General features: G+C 36.7%; 1 protein-coding gene across 1 annotated transcript in view; it reads right to left on the minus strand.

Annotated features, from left to right (window-relative positions):
- Nucleotides 1-27,642, minus strand: part of RGS22 (regulator of G protein signaling 22) — a 218,399-nt gene that overhangs the window by 58,003 nt on the left and 132,754 nt on the right. The window contains exons 21-23 of the mRNA XM_007457172.1: nt 23,789-23,968; nt 19,486-19,644; nt 7,976-8,074 (exon numbers count right to left, since the gene is read on the minus strand). Coding sequence (XP_007457234.1) covers nt 7,976-8,074; nt 19,486-19,644; nt 23,789-23,968 — 438 coding nt within the window. The remainder of the gene's footprint in view (nt 1-7,975; nt 8,075-19,485; nt 19,645-23,788; nt 23,969-27,642) is intronic.

The following is a 27,642-nucleotide window of genomic DNA, read 5'->3' on the forward strand; positions in this document are numbered from 1 at the left end:
TCTATACTCATCTGTTGATGGACATTTAGGTTGTTTCCAGGGCTTGGCTATTGTAAATAGTACTGCTATGAACATAGAGGTGCATGTATCTTTTTGAATTATTGTCTGCATATATGTCCAGAAGTGGGATTGCTGGATCACATGGCAACTCTATTTTTAGTTTTTTGAGGAAACTCCATACTGTTTTCCATAGTGGTTGTACCAATTTATATTCCCATCAACTGTGTAGGATGGTTCCCTTTTCTCCACACCCTCTCCAGCATTTGTTATTTGTATATATATATATATATATATATATATGTATATTCTTTTTCAGATTCTTTTCCCTTATACATTATTATAAGATATTAAATATAGTTCCCTGTGCTATACAGTAGGTCCTTGTTCTTTATCTATTTTATATATCGCTCCACGGCATGTGGGATCTTCCCAGACCGGGGCACGAACCCGTGTCCCCTGCATCGGCAGGCGGACTCTCAACCACTGCGCCACCAGGGAAGCCCTGTAGATTTTTTTTTAATGATGGCCATTCTGACTGGTGCGAGGTGGTACCTCATTGCAGTTTTGATTTGCATTTCTCTAATAATTAGAGATGTTGAGCATCTTTTCATGTGCCTCTTGGCCATCTGTATGTCTTCTTTGGAGAAATGTCTGTTTAGGTTTTCTGCCCATTTTTCAATTGGGTTGTTTTTTGTTGTTGTTGAGTTGTATGAGCTGTTCGTATATTTTAGAAGTTAAGCCCTTGTTGGTTGCATCATTTGCAAATATTTTCTCCCATTCCATAGGTTGTCTTTTCCTTTTGTTTGTGGTTTCCTTTGCCACACAAAAGCTTGTCAGTTTGATTCACTCCAATTTGTTTATTTTTGCTTTTATTTCTATTGTCTTGGGAGACTGACCTAAGAAAACATTGCTATGATTTATGTCAGAGATGTTTTGCCTATGATCTCTTCTAGGAGTTTTATGGTGTCTTATGTTTAAGTCTTTAAGCCATTTTGAGTTTATTTTTGTGTATGGTGTGAGGGTGTTCTCACTTCATTGATTCACATGTGACTGTCCAACTTTCCCAACAGCACCTGCTGAAGAGACTGTCTTTTTCCCATTGTATATTCTTGCCTCCTTTGTCAAAGATTAATTGACCATAGGTATGTGGGTTTATTTCTGGGCTCTCTATTCTGTTCTTCAAGCCATATGTCTGTTTTTGTGCCAATACCACGCTGTTTTGATTACTGTGTCTTTGCATCCCATACAGTTTTGAGTGTTGCATTTCCATTTTCATTTATCTGGAGGTCTTTTCTAGTTTCCTCTTTGATTTCTTCATTGACCCATTGGTTTTTTAGTAGATTGTTGTTTAGTCTCCACGTGTTCATTCTTTTCCCACTTTTCTTTCTTTAATTGATTCCTCGTTTCATAACATTTGTTAGAGAAAATGCTTGATATAATTTCTATCCTCTTAAATTTGTTGAGACTTGTTTTGTGGCCTAACGTATGATCTATCCTTTAGAAGGTTCCATGTGCACTCAAAAAGAATGTGTATTCTTCTGCTTTAGGATGTAATGTTCTGTAGATATCTATTAAGTCCAACTGGTCCATTGTGTTATTTAAGACCATTTATGCCATACTGATTTTCTTTCTGGATGATCTGTCCATTGATGTAAGTGGACTACTCCTACTATTTATATTATTGTCAATTTCTCCCTATAGGTCTGTTAATATTTGCTTTATATATTTAGGTGCTCCTGTACTGGGTGCCATATATGTTAATGAGCATACTATTCTCTTCTTGTATTGATCCTTTTATCATTGTATAATGCTCTTCTTTTTCTTTTGTTATAGTCTTTATTTTAAGGTTTATTTTGTCTGAGTATTGCTACTGGAAGTTTGTCATTTCCATTTGCATGAAATTCCTTTTTCCATACCCTCACTTTCAATCTGTGTGTCTTTAGCTCTGATATGAATCTCTTGTAAGCAACATGTAGCTGGATTTTTTTTTTAATCCAATCAGCCACCCTATGACTTTTCATTGGAGTATCTAGTCCATTGACATTTAAAGTGATTATTGATAAGTATGTACTTATTTTGTTACTTGTTTTCTGATTGTTTCTGTAGTTCTTTTCATTTCTTCTTCTTTTAGTTTATTCGCTTGTGGTTTGATGATTTTCTTTAGTGGTATGCCTGTGCTCCTTTCTCTCCAATTTCTATGTAACAATTGTGGGTTTTTGATTTGTGGTTTTAATGGGGTTCATATATGTTGATGTAAAACTATATTTGTTTTAAACTGATAATCATTTAAGTTCAAACATATTCTAAAATCTCTACATTGTTTACTCCCCTCCCCTACGTTTTGTGTTTTTGATTTCATATTTAACATCTTCATGATTATCCCGTTTATTTAGTTATAGTTGATTTTACAAGTTTTGTCTTTTAATCTTCATACTAGCTTATTTAGGTGGTTGATCCACAGCCTTTACTATACATTTGACTTTATTAGTGGGATTTTTCCTTTTGTATAAACTTTTCTTGTTGTAGCCTTTTATTTCCTCTTAGAGAAGACCCTTAAACACTCCTTTTAGGGCCAGTTTCATATTGAGAAACTCTTTCAGTTTTTGTTTGTTTGATAAGTTCTTTATCTCTCCTTCAGTTCTGAATGATAAACTTTCCAGGCAGATTATCCCAGGTTGTAGGTGTTTCCCTTTCAGCACTTTAAATATATCATGTCATTCCCTTTTTGCCAGCAAACTTTCTGCAGAAAAATTAGTTGATTGCCTTATGGGGCTGTATGTGGCTTTTTTTCTCTTGCTGCCTTTAAAATTTTCTCCTTATCGTTAACTTTTGCCAATTAATTATGATGTCTTGGTGTGTGTCTCTTTGGGTTCATCTTGTTTGGGACTCTCTGTACTTCCTATATCTGTATATCTATTTCATTCTTCAGGTTTGGGAAATTTTCAGCCATAATTTCATGAAATACATTTTCAATCCCTTTCTCTCTTCTCGTTTTGGGACCCATATAATGCGAATGATAGTACACTTGACGTTGTCTTAGAGGTCCTTTAAACTGTCCTCATTTAAAATTTTTGGTGTTATTTTTCTTATTGGGTGATTTTAATTTTTCTCCCTTCCAGGTCACTTATGCATTCTTTTGTATCACACAGTCTCCTGTTAATCAGTTCTAGTGTGTTTTTCATTTTAGGTATTGTATTCCTCAGCTCTGACTGGTCCTTTTTTACATTTTCTAGTCCCTTGTTAAAATGTTCACTGTGTTTTCCATTATTTTCACAAGTTCAGTGAACATTCTTATCACTAATGCTATAAACTCTCTTTGTGGTAAATTATTTATCTGTTTCATTTTCTTCTTGTTCTTTCATTTGAGAAAAATTCCTCTGTCTTCTCATTTTAACTTTTTATATCTCTATGAAATTAGGTGAAACAGTTTACCTATCCTGGTCTTGAAGGGGTGTCCTTTTATGGGAGTGTCCCTATGCAGTCATCATGTGCCCAGTGGTTTGATGGGAGAGCTGGATATGAAGTGAGCACAGGTCATGTCTTCCCCCAGGTTGCTGTGGCAGCTATCACCTTTGTGGACTGAAGCCAGCACCTGGTATAAGCAAGGGCCTCTCCTATACTCAGTGTCCATCACCACCCTATCAGGGGTGGGAGTGGGTCCAAAGTTGCTGGAGCAGAAGCACTGAGGATCAGTGCTTGTTGATCAGTTGCTTTGTTGATTCTGAGCTGGTTCCTTTCCCTCTAAGTGTGCACTCTCCTCCCTCCTGATAATGGCACCTTCATCTTAGAAGGAAAGAGCACCAAACAAAGAGGGGCCAGAGCAGGTGCCTGGTGCAGGCTGGGGCATGTGCTGGGATGGCCATGGGAAACTGGCCAGAGCCCTGGGTAGCTTCAATCTTCTTCCTCCACCTTGTTTTGTGAGTAAGCAAGCATGAGTGGAGTCTAGGTTTCTTACAGCCCTCCAGTAAGTCCTGCTGGTTTTCAAACCAGCTAAGGGGACTTGTCCTCCTGATGTTGGGTCTCAGAGCTGGGGTTCCCAATATGTACTTTGAACCCCTTACTCCCCAGGGAGGATCTCTGAGCCCATGATATCCCCCCCTCTTCTGTGTCTCCTTCTAGGGGTGCAGGTCCTGACCTGATTGCTTCCCTTCACTTCCTACCTGACTCTGTAGATCTTTCCTTACAGCCTTGGTTGTAGAACTGTCTTTCTGCAAATCTAGTTTGTTCTCACAAGTAGATGTATCTTTGATGTTTGTGGGGGACCTGAGTTCAGCATCCTCCTACTCTGCCATCTTGATCTCCCAATCAAAAGTAATTTTTGATTGGTATGTTTTTATTGCCATTTTATTATTTGTTTTGGGGTTGTTCTGTAGTTCATTTTCTTTCCTTTCTTCTTTTGTTCTCTTCCTTTTTTATTTGATGACTACCTTAATGTTATGTTTGTATTCCTTTTTCTCTTTTGAGTGTGTACCTGTTATAGATTTTTGGTTTGTGGTTACCATGAAGTTTATATATAGCAATCTCTCTATATATATGGTTATCTTATGTTGCTGATCTCTTAAGATCAAATGCATTTTAACAACCCTGCATTTTTTTTACTGCTCCCCCCAAATTTACTAGTTATGACTCCATATTTTACATCATTTTGTTTTTTGTATCCCTTAACTACATATTGTGGATATAGATGATTTTATGACTTTTATTTTTTAACTTTTCTACTAGCTTTATAAGTGGTTAATACACTACCTTTACTATATATTTGCCTTTAACAATGGTATTTTTCCTTTTGTAATTTTCACATTCCTAGTTGTGGCCTTTTCTTTTCCATGTAGAGGAGTCCCTTTAACATTTCTCATAAGGTTGGTTTCGTGGTGCTAAACTCTTTTAACTTTTGCTTTTCTGTAAAACTTTTGATATCTCCTTCAAATCTGAATGAAAGCCTTGCTGGGTAGGTTGTAGGTTTTCCCTTTCATCACTTTAAATATATCATGCCATTCCCAACTGGCCGGTAGAGTTTCTGCTGAAAAGTCAGCTGATAGCCTAACGGGAGTTCACTTGTACATAACTTGTTGCTTTTTCCTTGAGCTTTTTTTTTTTTTTTTTGCGGTACGTGGGCCTCTCACTGCTGTGGCCTCTCCCATTACGGAGCACAGGCTCCAGACATGCAGGCCCAGCGGCCATGGCCCACGGGCCCAGCCGCTCCACAGAATGTGAGATCCTCCCGGACCAGGGCACAAACCTGTGTCCCCTGCATCGGCAGGCAGACTCCCAACCACTGCGCCACCAGGGAAGCCTTCCTTGATGCTTTTAATAGCCTCTTTTTATGTTTAATTTTTGCCATTTTATTTTATTTTATTTTAGGTAAGAAGTGGGTTTATTCAGAGAGAAACACACTCCACAGACAGAATGTGGGCCATCTCAGAAGGTGAGAGCGGCCTTGGGAGAAACACATTCCACAGACAGAGTGCAAGCCATCTTAGAAGGTGGGAAAGGCCTAATTTTTGCCATTTTAAATAGAACATGTCTTGTTACAGTCCTCTTTGGTTTGATCCTGTTTGGGACTCTGTGCTTCCCAGACCTGGATGTCTCTTTCCTTTCCCAGGTTAGGGAAATTTTCAGCTATTATGTGTTCAAATAAGTTCTCCACCCCTTTCTCTCTCTTTCTTCTCCTTCTGGGACCTCTATAATGTGAATGTTAGTGTGGTTGATGTTGTCCCAGAAGTTTCTTAAACTGTCCTCATTAAAACATTTTTTTTCTTTTTTCTGTTCCACTTCAGTGATTTCCACTATTGGGTCTTTCAGTTCACTGATCTGTTCCTCTGTATCATTTTGTTGATTTCTTCTAGAGTATTTTTAATTTCAATTATTGCATTTTCCAGCTCTGTTTGGTTCATCTTTATATTTTCTAACTTTGCTAAAAACTTCTAACTCTGTTCATCCATTCTTCTCCCAAGTTCTTTGAGCATCTTCGTGATCATTATCTTAAACTCTTTATTGAGTAGATTGCTTATCTCCACTTAGTTCTTCTTCTGGAGTTTTATCTTATTATTCTGTTTGGAACATATTTCTTTGTCACCTCATTTTGCCTATTCACTGTTTTATTTCTATGCATTTTGTAGGTTGGTTATGTTTCCTGATATTACAGAAGTGGTTTTATGTAGGCAACATTCTACGGGGCCAGAAGTGCACTCCTGTATGGTCACCAGACCTATATGATTTAGGGATGCTCTCTCTGTGGACTGCCTGGGTCCTTCTGTTGTGGCAGGCTGACTGCTACAGGTGTGCTGGTAGGCGTGGCTGGCCCTGTCTGGTTGGTTGCCAGGACCTGCCTTGTGTAGGGGCTGTCAGTCACTGGTAGTGGGGCTAGGTCCTGGCACAGCTGGCAGCAAGGTCAGGGAAGTCCTGGTCTTGGTCCACCGGTTGGCAGGACTGGGTCATGAGACTGGTTTTGGAGCTAATGTAGGCTTGCTGATTGGTGGGGCTATGTCCCAGGGCATCCCAGGATGGTGCTGGTCTACGAGTTGGTGGGTTAGGTCTTACAGCTGGCTGTGGGGCTGCTGTGGTCTTGGGGCTGTCTAAGCCCTTGATGTAAAGTTTTAAACTCCCTGGCCCTAGGTTGGTGGAGCAGGGATGTGAGTGTTTTGGTGTACTATTTCTCAGTGAATCAATGTTGAAAAGTTTTATAGATTTCTTGACAGCTATTCAGTCACATTTATACATTCAATTTGACTATGAATTTAGGTGCTTAGGAAAGATCCAAGTTTTTCTTTGCGGGGGGGTAGTTATGCTTTTGGATCAATTACCATTCTTCAGTGTGCAAAATCTACCTGAAACAGATGCATATACAGAGCAGCCACACTTGCAAAATCATAGTGTATTATTATTTTACCAATTACAAGAGTAATTCAACATGTGTACCTTAATAGCAATAAGAATAAGAATAATTTATATTTATAAAATGCTTTTTGTTTCCAAAAGCTTTTTAGTTTCTTACAAAAGTCTTGAGATGACAGGATATCACCACCACCATCATCATCATCATCATCATCATCATCATCATTCCTTCCTCTCTCTTTCTCTCTTTAACAGATAAGGAAACAGGCTCAAAGGAGAAGTGATTTTTTTTTTAAGACTTCAAAGTAATACTGACTTGTAAGTGACAGAATAAAAATTAGAAGCCTAGTATCTCTAATTCCACATCTCCTCCCTTTATTTTTACACAGTGCTTCTGAAACTTAATGCTACTCATTTGCTAATAAATGTACTTCCAAATGGCATTATTAGGTATCACACACTTTGAGACATGTCTTTTTCAATATACGGTTCCACAAAATTGGACATTTCTCTTCTCTTAATAATATCTTTGTAGTCTATTGGTTATCTTAGCTGGGTAGCTAAACACATTTGACAATCTCAAGTATCAAAAAGATTGTTTCTTAAGCTAGTATTATCATATGATACAAACAATTTCAATACCGGTCTTTAAAAATGGACATAAATTAAACATGAAATTTCTGGGACATGATATTAATGTATGTTATAAATGTAAATATAAACATAAAAACTACATGTATTAGTTGATGATGATGTATTAGTCAATTTTATGACTTCAAAGATTTAAAAAACTGAAACTAGCATCTGACATTCTTTCTTTTCTTGACCCAAGAAGATATCAATCTATATATATTCTTATTCTATATCATTATATCTTTTCCAATAAGATAGTTATTTCAACTTCTGCCACTAAAATCTTCTTCATATGTATCAAGAAATCATTTCCCCTGAGTATGTTGTCCAGGATCAGCTGAAATTTTAATGTTCTCTGAAGACTCAAGGAAATTCTCTTCCAATCTCTCTTAGTGATATAATTTTAGCCTCATTTTCAAACAAACACAACTTTACTCTATAAAATGACTCAGTTATTGCATTCTGCTATCCAATGCTCTACAGAAGAAGTGATATCTTTCCTGCTTACCTGTCGGCTGTATGCTTGCAGGCCTAAACCTGGGTCACTGATTAAAGCAGCTGTTTTGATAGCAGATCCTGAAGTACTTGGATATTGTTTGATTCCATCCTGTAATTATATTAAATTAAATTATTCCAAAAAATGGGTAACACTATATTAACATAAACTTACAGTTCAGAAGTCATAACATCATATGAAAAAATATTTTGTGGTAAGCACCACACCACAAGGTTTCATCAACTCAATGTCATGAATATGACATATTCTACTCTTATGATCTTTAATTTCTTTCATACTAATATAAAAATATTAAAAAATAAATGAAATTATAAAGTAGAATGTAATAATCACCTCCAAATTCTAACTTCCAAGAAAAACCACTACAAACATTTTCATGAACATCCATCCAAACTTCTCACTAGACAAATGCTTAGATATAATCTATAACTTGAATATTGATATTTTATTACCTAAATTTCATATAAATGGAATCACAGCATACAAGCTCTTTTAAAATCTGCTTTTTCATGAAAAATATCATGAAAACATTTCTCTGTGAATAAATAAAGAACAGGAATATAAGGGCAGGGTCTTTGTATCATTCACCAAGTATACCTACTGCAGAACACAGAGTATATACTTAAATATTTGTTGGATGATGGAATGCATAAATTACATCATCATTTTCACTCGATGAATGGTCTTTTTAAAAAAATTTATTTAATTTTATTTTTGGCTGTGTTGGGTCTTCATTGCTGCACACAGGCTTTCTCTAGTTGCAGCGAGGGGGCTTACTCTTCCTTGCTGTGCGTGAGCTTCTCATTGTGGTGGCTTCTCTTGTTGCGGAGCACGGGCTCTAGGCATGCGAGCTTCAGTAGTTGTGGCACGTGGGCTCAGTAGTTGTGGCTCTTGGGCTCTAGAGCGCAGGCTCAGTAGTTGTGGCACACGGGCTTAGTTGCTCCACGGCATGTGGGATCTTCCCGGACCAGGGCTTGAACTCGTGTTCCCTGCATTGGCAGGCGGATTCTTAAGCACTGTGCCATCAGAGAAGTCCTGAATGGTCTCATACACTCAAATATTTGTTGAATGATTAAAGAGTAAACTACATTATCAGTTCAACAGGTGAATAATATTCTAGTAAAGGAATGTACCATAGATGATTTAACCAATACCTGCTATTAGAAATTTAAGTCATTTAAAATTTTTACTATTACAAACAATGCTGTGTACAAACATCTTTCTGCACTTTTAAAATTCTCTCCTTTAGAATAAATGTCTAGAAGTCTATCTGCCGGATTAAAAAGAATGAACATTTTAAAAAATAAAAGCTGTCAAACTGCCCTTCAGAAACAAAGAACCACTTTACACTTTCTCCAATAATGCATGAATTTGCAGGCCTCTTCCTCATACCCTCAACCAACACTGGATATTTTCTTCTTTGCCAGTCTACATGTCTTTGGTTACTACTGAGATTGAACACCTTTTAATGTTTTTTTTTTTTTTTTTTTGGCGGTCCGTGGGCCTCTCTCACTGTTGTGGCCTCTCCCGTTGCGGAGCACAGGCTCCGGACGCGCAGGCTCAGTGGCCATGGCTCACGGGCCCAGCTGCTCCGCGGCATGTGGGATCTTCCCGGACCGGGGCACGAACCCGATTTAATTTTATAACATATCATACATTTTATGTTTTCCCAATTTGTCTTTTAACCTTGTTTTTTGCCATTTAAAATTTTAAAAATTTTACTGATCCTTTGTTAATGAATTTGCCACTGTTCATTTTAAGTATTTGATATTAAACTACATGAAAGTTTTCCATGAGATTGTTTCTCCTGTCGTAACTTTCTTCAGATTACCTAGTTTCATCTGATTCCTTTATAAGAATGAGAGATGAAGGATATAATTGATATTAGTATTTTTATTATAAAGAAGGCCAATTACTGCTACAATATTAAAAAGATAATAACTAACATTTACTTTATGACATGTATTATTCTTCACATACTATATTTAATTCTACTCTGTGACGTAAGTTCTATTACTATTTCCATTTTCCTGAAAAAAAAAATGAGGTTTTTGGAAGTGAAGTGGTTTCCCTGAGATATTAGAACTGATCGATGATAAGGCTAGGATTCAAAACCAGGCAGTCTGACTCTAGAAACTGCACTCCTAACCACTATATTGTCTCAGATCAAATGATACCTTACAATTGTACAGTGGAATACCTTACATGTTCTTTTATTCATATCATTTCAATGAATACCTCTCAAATCATATGAGATTAATCTCATCACCATTAGCTGATAGATTAATTTGAGGTTAAGAGGGTTATGAGTCATGCCCATGGTTACCTAGGGAAATCCAATATTTTTCATAGTAAGTGATTTTTTTCAGAGGATACATTTTCACGTTACAAAAAAAATTACGAGTTTCCCATATTCACTTTTTCCAACATTTCCTCATACGTCTTCGTTGACAATAAAATCCTGGAACAAATGTCGACTCTACTGGTCTTCCTTAGCTTACACTTTGTGTTAAAATAAATGCATGTGCAAAATTTGTAGTTACTAATAAGTGATGGCAGTATGTTTATTGTGTAAAATAAGAATATTCAGAAGTAGAATTCCTATGTTTTCTTTAGGATTATTCACCCTACAAAACGAATGTCAATATTTGTACCTAACCCTGTTAGCAGTTACCAGTTGACAGATATGGACAGATCAGAAGATCACTTAAGGACATTTGCATTTCCATAACTGGAATATAATACGGACGATATAAAGATACATCCTCGATTTTCTGAAAAAGCAGCAATTTCAGATTTTCTCTACCCTCATCACACTGTATATTTCAACTTTTATTTCAGACAATATGTTTATCATATATCTAAGCAAACTGAAAATAATTGGGATGACACTTAGAGAGCTGTGAAGTTCTTCCTGTTTAGGATACAGTAAGAGATCTTTATATCCTTCTTACTTCTATATTCTTTATTCAATAAGTATATATTTAGAACCATTTGTTAAAATCCTACTTTTAAGACTAACTCAAATTTACCTTTTCTTTGAGATCCTTTACCTTTCCCCCACAAGTAATTAATTCCTTATTTTCTGGGATTTCAGTTTTTGTTTATATTCTTTTCAGTTAAGTGTATGTGTGTATCTATCTATCCTTACACTATATGTAAATTATATTCATATCCCTAGCATATGTAGTAGGGATCAATATGAATATATGATCAATAAAACTCTATGTAGTAGATGATCAGTAAAAGTCTGGTGAAAGAAGCAGGAAAAGGATTAGGAGGGGAAGCTCTTTTGAGAGACTATTTAGGCCACATTAGTAAAAAAAATGCAGCAGACTCACGTGAGACTCATCTGATTGGTGAAGTTATTCATGTGCCACAGGTGGAATCAGAAAAGAGCTCCAAGCATACATGTTAGACAACATTCTATTTTTTCTCCCTACATCAACCCTTCAAATATATTTCCTTCCTGAGCCTACCAACTTAGGATCACATTCAAGCAGCTCAGTCAGACATGGACTTGCCTCAAGGGACTGGAGAAGGTAAACGAGAGGGTTTTTCTTTAGTGAACCCTGTTTCTTGTCAGATTACATAGATTGGGCCAGTTGCACAGTTGGTTTGAGGGGGAAATCAGCTTTTGTATTATTTGATCTATCAATTATCACCTAAACCACTGGAAGGGAAATAACTGCAGAAATTGTTAAAATAAATAATCCCAAAATAATTATATTTAAGTTTAATAACATTTCATTTCCATACATGGGATATATATGTGTATATATTTGCTCCATGGTTAAAGAACTCACAATACATCAACAAAAATATGTGAAGCCACATTGTGAAGAAGTGATTCAGTAGAAGCAAGATTTTGCAGACACCTCTTCCTATTTTCTCGCTCTTATGTCTTCCCTGATTCTCATTCCCTGAGGGTACTGGAAATACCCTCAACCTCCAGATGATAGAATACATCAACCAAAGATAAACTTCTGAAAATGCGGTAATTTTTTTGTAGCATCATTCATATAAAAATGTTATTATATACTAAATATTTTCAAAAACATTTATAACACTCACATAAGATAGGAATAACAACAATACCACCAAAGCTTAAGAAATGCAATACCACCAGTACCTCTGTTCCCCTTTGTGTCACTCTCCAATCCCATCATCTATCTCCACCCAACCCATGAAGGTAACCGCTGTACTGAATTTTGTATGTTTATCATTCCTTTATCTTATTTATAGTTTCCCATATTTGTATTGATTAGTTTTATATGAATTTTAACTTTATATAAGCAGAACTGACTGGTTCTATTCATTTGCAAATTTTCCACTCAACATTATACTCCTGCTATACATCTATGTTTATTATTGTGGTTAGTTTGTTTTCCATCACAGCACAGTATTCTACTACATGAATTTGTTTTTCCAGTCTCCTGTTAATAGGCATTTGAATAGCTTCTGATTTTTTGCTATAGAATGCATGGGTGCTATAAACCATGGGCATGTCTCCTGATATTTGTGTCCATGAATTATTCAAGTAGATTTGATAAGCTGAAGGCTAAGTGCATCTTTTAATTTACTGGATAAAGTCAAATTGTTTTCTAAAGTGACTATCAATGTACACTCCCATCCATAGTGTATAAGAGTTCTGATAAGACATTTCAAAATGAGCAGAAAATGGCAGGTGATATGCATATAAAACCATTACAAGAATAAAACAGAAAATGAGAACTCCAATATTTTAGCTGATGACACTACTGTCCAAGAAATCTAATCATGAATCAGAGGAAAACTCTAACATAGTAGCCCAAAGTGGATAAAATATCCCTACATGAACATTTTCATATATGAAATACTCCAAATCATAAATGCGGAAACTCAGGAACACCAAATAGCCAAAGCAATCTTTATTTTTACTTTATTTATTTTTAATATATTTATCCTTTTTGGCTGAGTCGGGTCTTTGTTGCTGTGCGCAGGCTTTCTCTAGTTGCAGCGAGCGGTGGCTACTCTTCGTTGCGGTGCATGGGTTTCTCATTGCAGTGGCTTCTCTTGTTGCGGAGCACAGGCTCTAGGCGTGCGGGCTTTCAGTAGTTGTGGCTCGTGGGCTTCAGTAGTTGTGGCTCGTGGGCTCTAGAGTGCAGGCTCAGTAGTTGTGGCACACAGGCTTAGCTGCTCTGTGGCATGTGGGATCTTTCTGGACCAGAGCTCAAACCTGTGTCCCCTGCATTGGCAGGCGGATCAAGACAGTATGGTACTGGCACAAAAACAGAAAGATAGATCAATGGAATAGGATAGAAAGCCCAGAGATAAACCCATGCACATATGGTCACCTTATCTTTGATAAAGGTGGCAGGAACGTACAGTGGAGAAAGGACAGCCTCTTCAATAAGTGGTGCTGGGAAAACTGGACAGGTACATGTAAAAGTATGAGATTAGATCACTCCCTAACACCATACACAAAAATAAGCTCAAAATGGATTAAAGACCTAAATGTAAGGCCAGAAACTATCAAACTCTTAGAGGAAAACATAGGCAGAACACTCTATGACATAAATCACAGCAAGATCCTTTTTGACCCACCTCCTAGAGAAATGGAAATAAAAACAAAAATAAACAAATGGGACCTAATGAAACTTAAAAGCTTTTGCACAGCAAAGGAAAACATAAACAAGATGAAAAGACAACCCTCAGAATGGGAGAAAATATTTGCAAATGAAGCAACTGACAAAGGATTAATCTCCAAAATTTACAAGCAGCTCATGCAGCTCAATATCAAAAAAACCAAACAACCCAATCCAAAAATGGGCAGAAGACCTAAACAGACATTTCTCCAAAGTAGATAATACAGATTGCCAACAAACACATGAAAGGATGTTCAACATCACTAATCATTAGAGAAATGCAAATCAAAACTACAATGAGGTATCACCTCACACCAGTCAGAATGGCCATCATCAAAAGATCTACAAACAATAAATGCTGGAGAAGGTGTGGAGAAAAGGGAACACTCTTGCACTGTTGGTGGGAATGTAAATTGATAGAACCACTATGGAGAACAATATCGAGGTTCCTTAAAAAACCATACGACCCAGGAATCCCAGTTCTGGGCATATACCCTGAGAAAACCATAATTCAAAAAGAGTCATGTACCACAGTGTTCACTGCAGCTCTATTTACAATAGCCAGGACATGGAAGCAACCTAAGTGTCCATCGACAGATGACTGGATAAAGAAGATGTGGCATATATATACAATGGAATATTACTCAGCCATAAAAAGAAATGCAACTGAGTTATTTGTAGTTAGGTGGATGGACCTAGAGTCTGTCATACAGAGTGAAGTAAGTCAGAAAGAGAAAAACAAATACCATATGCTAACACATATATATGGAATCTAATTTTTTAAAAAAAGGGTTCTGAAGGACCTAGGGGCAGGACAGGAATAAAGATGCAGAAGTAGAGAATGGAATTGAGGACACTGGGAGGGGAAAGGGTAAGCTGGGGTCAAGTAAAAGAGTGGCATTGACATATATACAATACCAAATGTAAAACAGATAGCTAGTGGGAAGCAGCCACATAGCACAGGGAGATCAGCTCCGTGTTTTGTGACACCTAGAGGGGTGGGATAGGGAGGGTGGGAGGGAGAGACAAGAGGGAGGAGATATGGGTATATATGTTTATGTATAGCTGATTCACTTTGTTATAAAGCAGAAACTAACACACCATTGTAAAGCAATTATACACCAATAAAGCTGTTAAAAAAAAGAAACTCAGAACAGAAACAGATAAAAAAATTTTAAAAGGCAGTGTAAAATGACAGTTTACTGAACTTATAAAAAGAGTGAAAAAATTAAAAATCTCTCAGAAATGAAGCTATAAGGTACCCAAGGGTTCATGAATATCGATCATAAAGAAACTGTATATATACATATATACACACACATATATAATATGAATATAAATTCCCTTCTTCCAAAGTTGGCAAAAGATATAAACATACAGACTCAAGAACTTGAGTAACGTTCAAACGGAATCAACCTAAAGAAATCTGCACAAGACACATCATAATCAAAATTCTGAAAACTAAAGACAAAGAAAAGAATTTTGAAAGCAGTAAGTGAGAAACAATACCTTACTTACAAGGAAAAAAGAAAGAAGAAAATAATAAATCTTGGAACATCAAAAAGGAAGAAAAATAGCAAGAGCAAAAGTAAGGGTAAATACAGTAGACTTTTCACCTTGAGTTTCCTGATTTATGTTTGATGGTTGAAGCAAAAATTATACAATTGTCTGATGTGGTTCTCAATATATGTTGAGAAATATTTTGGATAATTATAAACAGGTGAGGGGAAAGAGACTTAAAGGGAGGTAGTTTCTAGACTCAAACTGGTAAAATGTCAACACCAATTGACTGCGATAAGTTATGCATGTATAATGTGATATCTAAAGCAACCACTGAAACATCCAAACAGAGATACAGCAAAATGAAATTCTAAGAAATGTTCAAGTAAATCCACAGGAATGCGAGACAAAGGAAATAGAAAAAAAGAAACAGGGAACAAATAAAACAAAAAATAAAATGGCAGAGTTAAGAACTAACATATCAATAATTACATTAAAGATACACAGACTAAATACACCAATTAAAAAATAGAGATTCGTAGAGTAGACTATAAACAAAAACCAAACACCACCATGACACAACTATATGCTGTTTACAGGAAACTTAATTAAAATATAATGATGTAGGCAGTAAAGGAATGGAAAAATATACCATGTGAAAATCAAGATAGCAAGATGGTTCTGTAGCTTTGCAGAAGTTTGGCAGTTCCTCAAAAGGAGACATCAATTCAACTTCTAGGTCCCAAGAAAAATTAAAACATGTCTATACATAAGGTTGTACAGAATGTTCATAGCAGCATTATTAATAATAGCCAAAAAGTACATTAACTGATGAATGGATAAACAAACTGTAGTACAGCCATATAGTGCAATATTAGTCAGCCGTAAGAAGAATAAAGTAGTGAAACATGCTACAAAATGGATGAACCTTGAAAATATCATGCTAAGTGAAAGAAGCCAGCCATAAAAGACCACATGCTGTATGATTTAATTTACATGAAATGTCCAGATATAGAAAGGAGATTAGTGGCTTCCAGAGGCTGAGAGGGAAGGAGTAAAGGGGAGTGACTGTTAATGGGTACAGAGTTTCTTTTGGAGGTGATGAAAATGTTCTAAAATTAAGTAGTAGTGATGGTTGCACAACTCTGTAAATATACTAAAACTACAAAATTGTATATTTTAACAGTGTGAACTTTATGGTATGTGAATTAAATTTCAATAAAGCTATTATTAAATAAAAGCACTCAAATAAAAGAATAAGAAGAAGGAGGAGGAGGAGGAGGAGAAGGCAAGAGTGAGTACATTAGCATTTTATTGTAATAGCCCAAAATAGAAACCAGCTCAAATGTCCTCTAATGAGTGAATGGTTAAAATGTGGTACAATGTACCACACAGCACTACTCAGCAGTTAAAGAGGATGAACTATGGATATACACAACAACGTGGATGGATCTCAAGGGTATTTATGTAGAGTGAAAACTGCCAGTCTCAAAGAGTCACATATTGTATGATTCTATTTATATAACACTCAAAACGACAAAATTTTCTAAATGGGGAACAGATCCATGGCTAATAGACATTATAACGGGTAATTGGATAGATATGACTTACAGTCATGAGGGACATCTTTGTGGTGCATCTTGAATATCGTGTTGGTTACTTGAATCTACACGTGACAAAATGGCATAGAACTATACACACACCTTGTATCAATATCAATTTCCTGATTTTACTATTGTATATAGTTAATGTAAGGTGTAGCCACTGGGGGAAACTGGGTGATGAGTACATGGGACTTCTCTACTATCTTTGCAACTTCCTGTGAACGTTAATTATTTCAAAATAAAAACTTTTCTAAAAAAATAATTTGCTATTTTAAATTTAAAAATATTATAGCAATAGCATTATTTTGAACATGAAATACTTTGGAATAAATTTCACAAAATATACTCAAGACCTGTCATTGAAAATGACAAATCATCGATGAGAGAAATGAAAGAATAACTAAACAGAGATAAACTGTGCTCATGGAGTAGAAGACACAGTATTGTTATGACATCAATTCTCAAACTGACCTATAGGTTCATTACAATCCTGATCAAAATATCTGAATAGTTAACATGTGAAAAGTTGTTCCACCTTACTAATAATTAGGTGAACGTAAATAAATGCATCAGCATGATGACATACCACTTGTCATCAACAGACTGACAAAAATTTCAAAGTCTGAACAAACCAAATGGGGAGAAGTAGGAATATAGATTGATACACGCTCATAGTCTCTTACTCAGCCATTCCAAAAACATTTTTATACATGTGAATATGAAGACGTTTACAGGAATGTTGTCTGCAGTGCTGTTTGTAATGGTAAAAATTGAAAAAAAATCCAACAATAAAGAAATAGTTAGGGACTTCCCTGGTGGTGCAGTGGTTAAGAATCCGCCTGCCAATGCCGGGGACACGGGTTCGACCCCTGGTCTGGTAAGATCCCACATGCCGCAGAGCAACTAAATCTGTGTGCCACAACTACTGAGCCTGCCCTCTAGAGCCCGTGAGCCACAACTACTGAAGCCCTCACACCTAGAGCCCGTGCTCGGCAACAAGAGAAGCCACCGCAATGAGAAGCCCGCGCTCCGTAACGAAGAGTAGCCCCCACTCACCACAACTAGAGAAAGGCCGTGTGCAGCAGTGAGACCCAACGCAGCCAAAACTTAAAAAAAAAAAGTTAAATAAAAATAGTATATTTATTCATATGATGGAAATGCAGCAATTAAACTGAATAAATGAGATCTAAGTAGAGCAGTGTGGGTAGAATTAAAAGACAAAATTGAATTTTAAATGCAAGATGTAGAAAGCACAATATGTGCTATGGGATGAATTGTGTCTCCTCAAATTCATATGTTGATGCCCTAACTTCCACTGTGTCTGTATCATGAGATAGGGTCTTTAAGAGGCACTTAAGGTTAAATGAGGTCGTAAGGGTAGGGTCCTAATCCAAAGAAATTGTGGCTTTATAAGAAGAGGAAGAGAGAGAGAACTCTTTTTCTCCCCAACTTGTGAGGACACAACAAGAAGGTGGCCATTTTCAAGCCAGCAGGAGAGGTTTCACCAAGAATCGTATTAGCTGGCACCTTGATCTGGGACTTCTAGTCTCCAGAACTATGAGGAAATTAATTTCTGTTGTTTAAGCCAACCAGTCTCTGATATTTTGCTATGGTAGCCTGAGAAGACTAATAAAATATGGTACCATTACGTAAGTTAAAATACATACAAAATAGTCCTCTGGATTGTTTATGAATCCATACACCATATAAAACACTATCTTAAAAAGGAGCTGGGAGAACATACCCCAAACTTAATGGTTGCTCTTGGAGATGGGGAGGGTAATAGAACTCTGGGCTGGAGTTAAGAGAGTTTACTGTTCTGCAGTATTTCACTTCTTAAGGAAAAATGAAAAGCAAATGAGGAAAATGTTAACAGTGTTTATTTTGACCTGTGCAAATATGGGTGTTATAATTATATTACTTTTATATCTTTAGATTTTTTTTTTTTTTTGGCGGTACGTGGGCCTCTCTCACTGTTGTGGCCTCTCCAGTTGCGGAGCACAGGCTCCGGACGCGCAGGCTCAGCGGCCATGGCTCACGGGCCCAGCCGCTCCGCGGCATGTGGGATCCTCCCGGACCGGGGCACGAACCCGTGTTCCCTGCATCGACAGGCGGACTCTCAACCACTGCGCCACCAGGGAAGCCCCTAGATTATCTTTTAAATTTCTTTTAAAAAACACAATAGGGATAAACTTACAAATAAGATGAAATATATTACTTGTTATCCCTTTTCAAGTCAAGGAAAACTGATAAATATAAAGATACAAGAACTGATAAATGAATGGACAGACTAAAAGACAAATAGGCAGGCTGGACAGTTTATGACTTACATTTGTAAATTTCACAGTCGTATATCATTCTCTAATTTTAATATTAAAAATGCTGCCCCCAGTATATAATATTTTTTCATTCATTCCCATATTTATTTGGTAAACAATAATTTATAATTGAGCATGTGCTGGATAGTGGTAGAACTGTTTAATAAGACAGATGGTATCTTTGAGGATCTCAGTCCAGTGAGAAAGACAAATGCAAAAATTTATTCACAAGACAATTTAGTGTTCTCCAAGAGAGGTACATAGAAGAGATGACATTTGAGATAGATTTTTTAAAATTCAGAAACAAGTCTGAAACCTCTGACTGAAGGCTTTAAAAAACACTAAAATCTGTATTCTATAACTTCTCTGTATTTTTGCTCAGCCCAAATTTTTCTACACATATCACATAACTTTTAAAAGTCTGATTAAACCCAAAATGATTCTTGTCTCACCTTTGCAAATTTTTCGTCTTCTGTGACTACCAGTTTTTTTTTCTGCTTACTATATTCTTGTCTTCTCTCCAAAACACTCATAATTTTTTCATCAGTTAAGTTCTTCCTAAACTCACAAAACTGAGGCCAAAATTTAAACAGAACTCCAAAAATTGTCATCTGTATATAAAACAAAGTATGTCTCAGATTACAGTTTTATACAAATGTACCAATTTAAACTCTAATTCACCATAATAATGGATTAACTATTCTATTCTTTAATATACAGCATGTTTCCTCTAACTTATTGTCTCCAGACATCTTGGTATAGTTTAGTTCAGCACATGCTTATCATCAATGTTATTTTACTACCAATGAGAAGTCTTTCTTTTAAAAAAAACATACTCTTAAATACAGTTAAAAGTCACTTTATGCTTTATGTTTCCCTATCCAGTTGATTGTATTAATAAAGAATCCATTAGGTCTTTTTAAATAAGAAATTTATGTTTTCTTTGAAAACATATACCAGTTGATCTGCCACACACTCTACTATTTTATGCAAGTATTCCAAATATTCAGTTCATCAAGGGGAACTCCTCCCCGGTCCCCTTTCCCTTCTTTTAGAGAAAGAAAATACCATTTTGCCTCTGGAAAAGCTCTTAAACAAAGCTGCAGATCTAAGAATAAATCTTGAGTAACTTTTAAATGATACAATCTCTCTTTTATGTGAGAGCAAGAAAAGTAACATTTAAAAGGCAGAGTGGTATCCTGCACAAATGGTTTCTTAGGACACTCTACATTAAGTGATTAATTGTGATATTTATAGAGATAAGAATTGTTGCTCAAATTCCCATGCCAAGTTTTTCCATTAGTTCCAGAGGCATACATTACTTCCAAGAAGGTAGGACTTGCCACATCAGATCAAGTCCAACGTTTTGTTGCTGGGAATGGCCTATACCTAATGCCCTGGAGAAAAATGAACTAACCCATTAGGCTCTAAGCCAACTCTTCAGGGGGAAAGTGGAATTTTTAAAAAGTAAATGCTGCAGTGACCAACAGTGTTCTGAATTGATATATTTCATGACTCCTCGTTTCTGTACATGAGTATCATTAGTAAAACTATTTACTCCCTTTACAATACTATCTTGTCATTAAATTCTACAGCCTCTTGGGATTGTGAACACAAAAGCTAAACATACTTTATTTGATGAAGTGCAGGCTTTTAAAAAATTTTCATTTACATTTATCTGCCATGCATTTAATTAAGTAATCCCCTTCTCCAATGTTAAATGATCATGGTACTTTTTATATGCGCTTTTTAAACTTAAATACTCCTCCACCTCTATTTACCAACTATATTGACCCTACTTCTCAGTTACCCCTCCAAAACCTGAGTCATTCCCAGCTCTCAAATATATTTATTTTCATTTAGAAGGCTTTCCAGTAAAAGTCACCCTATTAGGACACAATTTTTCAAGGTAGACATAAAATTGCTCTATTTCTAAAAGTTGCAATTAAGGTTAATAACATACATGTTATTCATGAAAATCGTCCTGTACCTCCAAAACCTTAAAAGATAACCAAACTGCGGATAAGTAAATGTTTTAATAAATATAGAGCTACTTTGCTCACGGCCAGCAGATGGGCAATGCTCTAGTATGAGTGAGAAGGGCCAGTGAAAATATGGCTGGGTGATGAAAACTTTCAAGCTATTAGGAATGCAGATAGGGGACAGGCAGACGCTATACTGCAGGGGTCCCCAACCCTCGGGCCATGGACAGGACTGCACAGCAGGAGGTGAGCGGCAGGTGAGCCAGCAAAGCTTCATCTGTATTTACAGCCACTCCCCATCATTCACAGTACTGCTTGAGCTCCGCCTACTGTCAGATCAGCTGCAGCATTAGATTCTCAAAGGAGCATGACCCTTACTGTGAACTGCGCATGCAAGGGATCTAGGTTGTGCGCTCTTTATGAGAATCTAATGCCTGATGATCTGAGGTGGAGCTTAGGCGGTGATGCTAGCACTGGGGAGTGGCTGCAAATAGAGATTATCATTAGTAGAGAGGTTTGACTGCACAGAGAACATAATAAATCAATTACTTGCAGATTCATATCGAAACCTATCAGTGAGTGGCAAGTGAAAACAAGCTCAGGGCTCCCACTGATTCTGCATTATAGTGACTTGTATAATTATTTCATTATATATTACAATGTAATAATAATACAAATAAAGTGCAAAATAAATGTAATGTGCTTGAATCATCCCCAAACCATCCACCCACGCCCCCGTCCCCGGTCCGTGGAAAAACTGTCTTCCACGAAACCGGTCCCTGGTGCCAAAAAGGTTGGGGACCACTGCTATAGTGAAAGCAATACTAAAAAAGGCAATTTTTACATTTATTATTCAGCCCTTTTGCTCAACTTTGCTCTCATGTCCAATTTGATCTATTCCTGTCATGATCCATCTATTCTCACATCACTCATTCATATGTTCAAAAATGTTACTGAGTGTCTATTCCATGCCACGCACCCAGGCCACAAAGGCAAATAAGAAACATTCCCTACGCTCAAAGACCTTACAGTCCGATGGGAAAGTGAGGCATGAGAATAACCATTTTCAATTCTGTGTGATAAGTGTTCTGACAGGGACAAATACAAGATACAATAGAAGCATAACAGAGAGAAGATGATACTGTAAAAAGCTCTGGAAGCAAGAAAGTAAGCCCTCTTTATGGAAGTACAAATATTTCAGTAAGACTGGGAGACAGATGGCAGGGAGCGGGAAGACATGTGGCTAGAGAAATATGTAGTAAGGAGCTTGGTCTTCATTCTGAAGACAATGGGGAGTAATTGAAATTGAAAGCAGAGAAGTGACATGATCAAATATACATTTTGAAAAGATGGATCTGTCTGTAGTGAGTTAAATGGTTTTGAGAGAGCCTAGAGGCAGGGAATTCTGGTAATCAATGTGAGACACTGCAGATGTGAAGTGAGGTAGTGGCATGGAGTTGGAGAAAAGTAGATAGAATAACAGATAAGAAGGAGACAAATGGATACATATTAGTGACTGAAGATCTCCAAAGGTAAGGAATGAAGGATAGGGAAGACATGAAGATGGCAACCAGATCTCTGGCTTGCATATCTGGGTAGGAGATATGCCATTCTCTGAGCTTCCTTACAGAACACAGAAACAATAGATGTGGTGAGGTGAGGCCCCTAAATATTCTCTTGTTTTCTGATACTCCAAAGTCCATATTTAAGATATGTTTGGTACTTTGTTTTGGGAAATCAGGTAGGAGGCCTAAACTAGAGGACTCCAATAAAGTTCACTGGCTGCAATCCCTGGACAGTGCAGTGGAACCAACCTACGTAAGCAGCTCCAGACATTCACCACCAGACTTGAGGCTAGACGGTCTCCCGGCTATCAGGAGACCTAGGCTAGGCTAAGTGATCTTTTCATTAACAGATGCTACAATTCTGACACCATGTTTTTTCTATTTCTCTCTAGCACATCCGCAATCATTCTTCTTTATTTTTGCCTATTCAATGCATAATTGGATTGTGAGTCTACTTTCAGTTCCTTTTAGGACTTAGAACACAGCTGGCTTGCAAATGAATATTAAGAAATAATGGTCTTTTTCCATGCTCAAGGGCAATCATACCCTAAATCTCTGTTTCGTATCACTTAAATTGTGACATAGCCTTCCCTATTACCCCTATTATAAAGTATTTTTCTTAATCATTTTTCAGGAACATCACTAAAAGGCTTTTCAAAATGCAAATAAATTATGTTCAGCAAATCACTGTTTTCTATTATTTATCCTAAAAAGAAGTAACTTGAGTAGGTTAACAGCCATGATTTTCCTTTCATGAGCTTGTGTACTTTATGTTGGTTGGGTACTTAAATCTCCTCTCACTTATTTTATGAGCTATGTGAATATTCCAACCTTTAAAAATACACAAATCTTGGGACACACATTTTACACATTTCTGTGGTAGCAAACATTTTAAAAGGAAATATGAATGGTGGGAAAGGAAGGAGGAATTAGCTGTAGTTTTATAAGTTAGAAATAAAATGATAACCATGCAAAGTCAAAGTTCAGAATTTAAATAATTGTAATTGCTGTATACTATCATCAACAAAATAGTAAGTTACTGGTTTCTATGTTCTGTGGCATATGCAATATCTTTTAAATTAAATAGAATAACCCAGGATTAGGAGGATTAGAGCCTTGCCAAATATGAATAATGCAAAAACTTTTAAAGAATATCTAGATTGTTTATCTATTTTAAAGTATGCTTACTACATGCCCTGATTTCTTACCTGTGCCTCTCTAAATACATATGGTCCCAACACCTTCCTGTGTTCAATAATCTTCTGGGCTTGCTCTAGTGGAATGTCAATTTGTAAAGCTGGTGAAATACTGGAATTAATAAAGCAGTTGATAATAGTCATGATCTTCTTGTGGATGAGGGACTCATTACAATGAGAATGGCACAAGTCCTAAACAAGGAGGAAAGACAGAATAATATATGATTAATGCATTAATAGAATACTTTATAGAATGTGTCAATATGTCTGTCAGTTAATATATATATATTTTAACTTCAGGTCAAGAGGTTACTAGGACATGTCAAGACTATCTTAAAAGATCATAGCCTTTATTTCACTTGGATTTGAAGAACCTAAGAAATTTTTTTCTTTTTTGCTCCTACCCTGTGTCTTCATATCTATGTGTGTCTCATTGATAGCATCTAGTTCCATGTTTTTCCAATCCATTCTGTCAATCTCTGCCTTTTAAAGGAAGCTTAGACTTTGATGCACATACCTTACGTAAATACGGGTTTCGTTAATCCTGATTGTTTCTTCTCCTGGCAAAGGAGCAGCTTTAGTGTCTACTGTGACTCATTTAACAAATTCATATTAAGTTCCTGCTACATGCCAGACACTAAGCTGAGCTCCAAGACACAGCACCTGTCCTGTAAAGCCTCAATACCTACTGGCATCATAAAGATCAGATCAGAAATTAATGAAAAAGAAATGAAGAAAACAATAGCAAAGATCAATAAAACTAAAAGCTGGTTCTTTGAGAAGATAAACAAAATTGGTAAACCATTAGCCAGACTCATCGAGTAAAAAAGGGAGAAGACTCAAATCAACAGAATTAGAAATGAAAAAGGAGACGTAACAACCGACACTGAAGAAATACAAAGGAGCATGAGAGATTACCGCAAGCAACTCTATGCCAATAAAATGGACAACCTGGAAGAAATGGACAAATTCTTATAAAGCACAACCTTCTGAGACCAAACCAGGAAGAAATAGAAAATATAAACAGACCAATCACAAGTAATGAAATTGAAACTGTGATTAAAAATCTTCCAACAAACAAAAGCCCAGGACCAGATGGCTTCACAGGTGAATTCTATCAAGCATTTAGAGAAAAGCTAACACTTATCCTTCTCAAACTCTTCCAAAATATAGCCTAGGGAGGAACACTCCCAAACTCATTCTACGGGGCCCCTATCACCCTGATACCAAAACTAGACAAAAGACATCACAAGATAAGAGAACTACAGGCCAATATCACTGATGAATATAGATGCAAAAATCCTCAACAAAATACCAGCAAACAGAATCCAACAGCACATTAAAAGGATCATACACTATGATCAAGTGGGGTTTCTCCCAGGAATTCAAGGATTCGTCAATATATGCAAATCAATCACTGTGATACACCATATTAACAAACTGAAGGATAAAAACCATAGGACAATCTCAATAGACGCAGAAAAAGCTTTTGACAAAATTCAACACCCATTTATGATAAAAACTCTCCAGAAAGTAGGCGTAGAGGGAACTTAACTCAACATAATAAAGGCCATGTATGACAAACCCACAGCCAACATTGTTCTCAACGGTGAAAAACTGAAACCATTTCCTCTAAGATCAGGAAAAGACAAGGTTGCCCATTCTCCCCGCTATTATTCAACACAGTTTTGGAAGTTTTAGCCACAGCAATCAGAGAAGAAAAAGAAATAAAAGGAATTCAAATCAGAAAAGAAGAAGTAAAGCTGTCACTGTTTGCAGATGACATGCTACTATCCATAGAGAATCCTAAAGATGCTACCAGAAAACTACTAGAGCTAATTAATGGATTTGGTAAAGTAGCAGGATACAAAATTAATGCACAGAAACCTCTTGCATTCCTATACACTAATGATGAAAAATCTGAAAGAGAAATTAAGGAAACACTCTCAATTACCATTACAACAAAAAGAATAAAATAGCTGGAATAACCCTACATAAGGAGACAAAAGACCTGTATGCAGAAAACTAGAAGACACTGATGAAAGAAATTAAAGATGATAAAAACAGATGGAGAGATATATACCATGTTCTCAGATTAGAAGAATCAACACTGTGAAAATGACTACACTACACAAAACAATCTACAGATTTCATGAAATCCCTATCAAACAACCAATGGCATTTTTCACAGAACTAGAACAAAAAATTTCACAATTTGTATGGAAACACAAAAGACCCCAAATAGCCAAAGCAATCTTGAGAAAGAAAAACAGAGCTGGAGGAATCAGACTCCCTGACTTCAGACTTTACTACAAAGCTACAGTAATCAAGACACTATGGTACTGGCATAAAAACAGAAATATAGATCAATGGAACAGAATAGAAAGTCCAGAGATAAACCCATGGACATATGGTCACCTTATCTTTGATGAAGGAAGCAAGGATATACAATGGAGAAAAGACAGTCTCTTCAATAAATGGTGCTGGGAAAACTGGACAGCCACATGTAAAAGAATATTAGAACCCTCTCTAACACCATACACAAAAATAAACTCAAAATGGATTGAAGAGCTAAATGTAAGGCCAGACACTATAAAACTCTTAGAGGAAAACATAGGCAGAACACTCTATGACATAAATCACAGCAAGATCCTTTTTGACCCACCTCCTAGAGAAATGGAAATAAAAACAAAAATAAACAAATGCAACATAATGAAACTTAAAAGCTTTTGCACAGCAAAGGTAACCATAAACAAGGTGAAAAGACAACCCTCAGAATGGGAGAAAATATTTTCAAATGAAGCAACTGACAAAGGATTAATCTCCAAAATACATAAACAGCTCAGGCAGCTCAATATCAAAAAAATAAACAACTCAATCCAAAAATGGGCAGAAGACCTAAACAGACATTTCTCTAAAGAAGATATACAGATTGCCAACAAACACATGACAGGATGTTCAACATCACTAATCATTAGAGAAATGCAAATCAAAACTACAATGAGGTATCACCTCACACCAGTCTGAAAGGCCATCATCAAAAAATCTACAAGCAATAAATGCTGGATAGGGTGTGGAGAAAAGGGAACGCTCTTGCACTGTTGGTGGGAATGTAAATTGATACAGCCACTATGGAGAACAGTATCGAGGTTCCTTAAAAAAACTAAAAATATAACTACCATACGACCCAGCAATCCCACTACTGGGCATATACCCTGAGAAAACCATAATTCAAAAAGAGTCATGTACCACAATGTTCATTGAAGCTCTGTTTACAATAGCCAGGTCATGGGAGCAACCTAAGTGTCCATCAACAGATGAACGGATAAAGAAGATGTGGCACATATATACAATGGAATATTACTCAGCCATAAAAAGAAATGAAATTGAGTTACGTGTAGTGAGGTGGATGGACCTAGAGTCTGTCATACAGTGTGAAGTAAGTCAGAAAGAGGAAAACAAATCCTGGATGCTAACGCATATATGTGGAACCGGAAAAAAAAAAAAGTGGTTCTGACGAACCTAGGGGCAGGACAGGAATAAAGACGCAGACGTAGAGAATGGACTTGAGGGAGTGGGGAGGGGGAAGGGTAAGCTGGGATGAAGTGAGAGAGTAGCAATGACATATATACACGACCGAATGTCAAATAGATAGCTAGTGGGAAGCAGCTGCATCAGCTCAGTGTTTTCTGACCACCTAGAGGGGTGGGATAGGGAGGGTGGGAGGGAGATTCAAGAGGGAGGGCATATGGGGATATATGTATACATCTAGCTGATTCACTCTGTTATACAGCAGAAACTAACACACCATTGTAAAGAAATTATACTCCAATAAAGATGTTCAAAGAATTTTCTACTGGAAGAGA

This window comes from Lipotes vexillifer, unplaced genomic scaffold (genome assembly GCF_000442215.2).
Source record: "Lipotes vexillifer unplaced genomic scaffold, Lipotes_vexillifer_v1.1 scaffold376, whole genome shotgun sequence".
In the NCBI taxonomy this organism is placed as follows: domain Eukaryota; kingdom Metazoa; phylum Chordata; class Mammalia; order Artiodactyla; family Lipotidae; genus Lipotes; species Lipotes vexillifer.